Source organism: Ceratotherium simum, chromosome 2, assembly GCF_057802395.1.
Source record: "Ceratotherium simum simum isolate JZ-2026a chromosome 2, ASM5780239v1, whole genome shotgun sequence".
Lineage (NCBI taxonomy): Eukaryota > Metazoa > Chordata > Mammalia > Perissodactyla > Rhinocerotidae > Ceratotherium > Ceratotherium simum.
Window position 1 is genome coordinate 36756165 of NC_141901.1, and position 6000 is coordinate 36762164.

At 37.8% G+C, this 6000-nt stretch overlaps 1 protein-coding gene across 1 annotated transcript in view; it reads left to right on the plus strand.

The window, feature by feature from the left end:
• The window catches only part of AIM2 (absent in melanoma 2), a 131463-nt gene extending 125819 nt beyond the window's left edge, over window positions 1-5644 (plus strand). Inside the window, 3 exon segments of the mRNA XM_087441069.1 lie at window positions 1617-2030; window positions 4473-4661; window positions 5410-5644. Of these exon segments, the coding sequence (XP_087297195.1) occupies window positions 1617-2030; window positions 4473-4661; window positions 5410-5436 (630 nt within the window). The 3' untranslated portion in view covers window positions 5437-5644.
• Window positions 5645-6000: the final 356 nt, after the last annotated feature.

Consider the following 6000-nt stretch of genomic DNA (forward strand, 5'->3'; position numbering starts at 1 on the left):
AATGGGGAAGACCTTTATACACCTTCATTGACTAAGGTGTGGCAGCCCTCTTCAGACAAGAGTAATGCCTGGAGAAGGTCTTGGCCTCTGTAAGAAAGAATACTTTGGTCCTGAATTGGAGCAACAGGCAATATATGAGAGACTCACCATGAAATTCACTAGACACATGCAATTTCATATCCTGTGAGGCAGGTATCATAGCATTTTATAGATGTATGAACTAGGAAAGCTGATTATATTTACTACCATCTGTTTGTCCAGAGCAGCCACTCTCTCTGGGCTTGGCCCAGAACCCTCTGAAGTTGTCAGAGAGATAAGATTCAAGTATTGCTGCCTTCCAGTCATCAGTAATGAAAATATGCATTATCCTACTATGGATACGTGATACCAAAGAGAAGAAATCTTAGAGTAGGCCTAAGTGAAGCTGACATTTTCCTGAATTGTTTCAAATAGATTCTGTTGCCTTGTCCATCAGGGTCCCTTTATGGATAGGCATTTTCCCACACTCCAGGTCCCATTAGAGATCCCTCTCAGAAACTCCTACACTTGGCCTTATATGCCTTTGTTTCCTGTATTCTTCTTTGACTCTAGACAGCAAGTTGGTTTTTAAAAGTAGCATTTGCTTCTATAACAGACCCTCAAAATCTCTTATCTCTGTTAATTTGAAAAAGCTATGAAGAAAAGAGCTATAATCCTATCACCTAGAGAAAGCTGTATTTGATATTGGTGAATACCTCTCTAGTGTGTGTATGTGTGTATTTTAATTGTTTATTTATCTCACAGGAAACACGTTATTTATTCTATTTGGGAACTTTCCCTTTTTTGAGTCAGTTATAACAGTTTATCATATTATCCATCTAACGCAGTTTTAATACGTATAGTATAGTATTCTGTTATCTGAATTTACCATATTTTATTTATTTAAATTCCCATTTTTGGATATTTAAATTATTTCAATTTTTTATGATTACAAGTGACAAGATATAATTCTTTTGTGTAAACTTGAGTGCATAGTTCATTATTTCTAAGGGTAAATTCTTAAAAGTAGAATTGATTCTCCTATTTAATTTTCCCTTTGACTTACTTGTTGGATCTCTGACCTAGATCACTCCCTTTACTTACATTTAACTTAATCGGTAATTATCTTATGCACAGGACCATCTCTAGGAATTTGGGGAGCCCTGTGCAGGCCATTGAGCTCCTTTACTTTATACCAAAGTAAAATGAGTATTCAAGACAGTATTCGGTGGAGGAACAAGGACGTCTTGTGCTCTCTAATGGTGTCAATAGAAGAAGATAGAATCAGATTCACCCGTTTGCCTTAGCAATGCTAGAGATGTGATGGGCTTTTTACATATAGCAGAAAAACAAAGATTCAGATCAGGGAGCCTGCCTCCAAAACCTGTTATACTGTCTCATCTGAACACAAGACTTGAAATCTTCCCTCTGTATTCTCTTTCTACCTAGGTAATTATAGATCTCAATCTTTTCCTTTGATTCCAACTATCTTTGGCTGGCTGACTGAGGTTTAACATTGTGAGTGAAGTGAGAGTCCCTCAATAGTACCTTCTTTACTCAAGCTGTTGTCTTTCTTCTGTTGTCTTCAACCTGAGCAGAAACAGATCGTGGCCCAGCAGGAATCTGTCAGGGAAGAAGGGTTGCAGAAAGGCCCTATGACCATCATGGTGCTGAAAGCAATGAAGCTGTTCAAATTTGAGACCCGAGAAGGGGAGCAAGAGATGTTTCATGCTACGGTGGCTACTGAGAGTGAATTCTTTTTTGTAAAAGTTTTCAACAAAGAGCTAAAAGATAAATTCATTCCAAAGAAAATAATTATAATATCCAAATATTATTGGCGCACTCATTTCCTGGAAGTGACTAGTGCCTCACTTGTGGTTGATGCCAGATCTGACCAACAGATCAGTGTCCCACAGCACATTATCAAAAAAGCTGGTAAAACCCCAGCCATCAATGAGCTTCAAACTCAGCCCCTTGGAACAATTGTGAATGGGCTGTTTGTAGTCCAGAAGGTAAGTTTCTATATATAATTTTATAGTGATTAGCAAAAATAGCTTGTTCTCCACTATGAGCTTGAAGAGACTTCAGAGAGTATTCATTTCAAAGTCTATTTATATAGCAAAAAACTGAAAGAAAACTCAAAACACTAAAGTGCCACAGAGTGATTGTGCCAAAACTGAAATACATTAAAAGTGTTTTTATTCTCAAAAAGCGGTCACATTCCTATTTAAGCTTCCTTTTAACCTCATAGATTCTGAAAAAGAGATTACTTCATGCACAAATAATGTTTGCCCTCTGCGTTATTTTTGTATTTTATATATATGATCTTTAGTTTAAGTGGCTATTGTTGTGAATACAAAATTACTGTAGTTGAGTGATAAACCAGATTAATTGACCTGGAAGACCAATAACTAGGGCAAGATTAAAGAACTGAGATTAAAAGAAGAAAACAGAAGAAAGAGTTAGTATGAGAAAACTTATTAGAAGTGAGATATAGCTCTTAATTTTTTTTAGAGTCAAATTAATAGACAAGAATAATGTTTTTAAGACTTTAAGAGAAAATAATGTTAAGAATCATGAAAAATGTATTCAATCTTTTCCTAAAATGCAATTCTTTCAGTTTAAAGTATTAAAAATTATTTTCTAGAATAAATAAAGCAAAAAAGAAGTGAAAAATAGTAATATATTTTGACTCTTAGCCTCAGGGGAACTAGCCTTGTGTGACTAATTCCTCTGGCCTAGGATAGAACTGGAAGAATCCAGATAGGGAACCTGCTGACCTTTCCTCCAGGAGCCTTAACATAAGCTCTCCTGTCTTGGGGTTAGTTGCAGGGGAACTGATAAGGAGAATCTGTCCTCCTGGAAAATTCAAGCCCAAAATGACATGGGATAAGAAGGTCATGTTCTTCATCCTAGGTATGAGCCTTCATCTAGCCAACCAATCACAAATATATATTCATTTAGCCCACTAAATTAAATCTAAAATACTATCAATCTTCTAGAGAACTGATCAACACCCTGCTCCCTTTTGACTTGGACTTGATTATGAATTATTTCTTGTCCTCAATTCCTGTAGGGGAGGAAAACTTTTCCTTTCTTCTCTTCTAGGTTTTCTGGCTGGTCTAATAATTAAATGGATGTAAGACAGATTAACAGGAGAAAAACAAATTTAATTTTGTACAAATAGGAGTCTCATTAAAAATATGAGACTCAAAGACAGCCAGGCAATTGAGGCTTATATACCATCCTGAGCTGAGAAGAAGGGGGTGGGGGTCTGGGGCTTCAAAGGGGAAGAAGACAAAACACAGGAAGATGAGGAGAGCAGGTGTTTGGTAAACAGATATTTGCTCTGCCATGCAGATCAAGTTTTTCTTATGTAAAAAGTTGTCTCTGGTAATAGCTTTCTTCTTGTCACAGGCCCCCTATCTAAATTCTTTTAGGCAGTTAGGGAGAGGTAAAAAGTTGGCTGGGTCTTAATTGCTTACAGCTCAAAACAATCCACATGTCTATGTTGCACATTTTGAGGTGACTTATTCTGCTCCCCCTCATTCTTAACTCTTATTTATACTCTTTACTAGGTTTTATATCATTTGCTCATGTCTTTCCTGGATTTGTTGCCATAAGTGACTCTCTTGTGTCAGGGTGGAAGAAATTTCCCCCTTATCTCTCGAGTTCTTGTGACTGGACTAATAATAAAATTTAACACAAGACAGATTAACAAGAGAAAAAACAATTTAATTTTGTGCACATGGGATATCATAAAAATGATGCTCAGAGAGTGACCAAAAGGCAGTCACTTTATATCTTTTTATACAAAGAAACAATAAGTTTGTGAGGATTTGAAAGGACAAAGAAACTTAGGTTTGGATGCTTAATTAGAAAGGAATTTAAGCAGAGTCTGGATTTGGGTTAGTAAATTAATAAAAGAGTAACAAGGTTTATTTATACAGGCTTCCTGACCTGGGGTGGAGAAGTACCTTTCACATGGGAGATTTATTTACTGCTTTCTGGGGGGAACAAAGACAGGAGGGTCAGAGTGCCCTTTAAGCACTTGCTCAAGTAACTTTAATTCAAAATAATCAGTATTTCACTTTGGCACCTCTTAGAGTGGCCTACTCTGAACTCCAACAACTCCAACTCCGGGTTCTTCTTTCCCATGCCTGCATCATCTCCATCTACCAGTTATTGGTACTCACAGTTATTCTGGCCTCCTGAAGGAAGGGAGCTTGGGACTGGACAGATGGACACAGGAGGCAATATTTTCTAAGTAAACATAACTGTCTCCTCTACCTGAATTTACTAATATCTATTAGATATATGTCAACCAGTTTCAAAGCTGGATTTTTTTCCGCATATTTCTTTCTGAAGACTGTGGCTGGCACTTCTGTTGTCTGATGGATGGTGGCACTGCTCAATCAAATTATGAAAAATTAGGTGTTGATTTCATTTTGCAGAAAACAGAACGGAAGACTCGTATATTATTGGAAGTAAACGACAAGACAGGGAGGATGGAAGTATTGGTGCTTGGAAAACAGAATAAAATCGAATGTGAAGAAGGGGATAAACTTCGCCTTACGTTCTTTGAGATATCAAAAACTGGAGAAAAACTACAGGTGAAATCTGGAATTCACAGTTCCTTTAAGGTAGGAAGTGCATGGAGGAAAGTCAACACTCCAAGGGGATGATATGAAGTGTTTGCTTTCAGAAAGCTGGACAGGTGCTATTGGACAGGATATGGTGTGGAAGACCCTGATATGTAGTACACCTCCGTCTCACAAAACTTAGGAACATCCCTTTCTGGAAATACACATTCTAGATATACAGTTAGGAGGATATGGGCTTCACAAGGCATAGACACACACTGTGGTACCCACTCAGCCCCCAAAACAGTTCATTGGCAACACTGTAAATCTAATGCAGACAGTTTGCCCAAAGTTGGGCAAATTGTTCTGACAGATGTATTTAAAAGTAGACACAGACCATGTACACCTTAAGGTCACATTTCACAGAGTCAGTCCAGCCATCTCTGCACCTACCATGGACCAGTGCAGACCCCTCTTCCTGCTCTTCCAGCTCTCCTTCATACCCATCCCACTGCCACCACTTGGTCCTCTTCCTTATGTCTCAGCATTGTTCGCACTGACAGCTGTCTCCCTTTGTAAGAGTGGGGGTGAGGACTATGTGCTCTTGTTAAGGAGGAGTGTGTATCTCAGGCCAGATATTATCTTCAGGAGAATGATCCAAGAGTAAAAAATGTACTAGGAGGGAGGGAAGGAGATAATTTTATGAGAAGAAAAGAAAGGTGCCCTTTAGGAGGACAGAGTCACTGTGAGCAGAGGAAGGTAACTGATCAGCTGCATCTCAGACTGTATATATGTTTTCTCCATCCAGGTTATTAAGGCAAAAAAACTGAAATGAAAAGGATCGATTCAGGTCAACTGGTCTAAACAACGTTTAATTGAAGAATACCTGACAAAGTCTCTTCAACCAGATTGTGAGCTACCTGAGAGCATCAGTACACAGGCTCTGCGCCCGCCCCTCCAAATTATTCAAGATGGGATAATTGCTGGATGAACAATTCCAAAGATTCCACATATTAGCACAATAAAAGTTCATTTCTCATTCATTGCAGTCAAGTTTAGTTTGGCGTAAGGATAGGGCTTTGCTCTATGTAGATATTCAAGGATATTATAGTTGTTCCATCTCTGTTGAATAAATAAAATGATTCATGGAAAATATGTACTATATGTAGTTACACAAGTCAATATACACTAAGGATATAAATAACCAAATTCACAGGAGAAAAAATATGAAAAGCTAGTAACATGAAAAGATTGTCAATCTCACTAATAATCTGAGACACAGTTAAACAATGAATAAGACTCTGCTTCCACTTAGAATGCAGAAAGTGAGAAAGAGTCTTGCTCCCATGCTTACAGCAACAAAAGAAAGCCAGATTATCTTGCAAAATCACAATGTTTT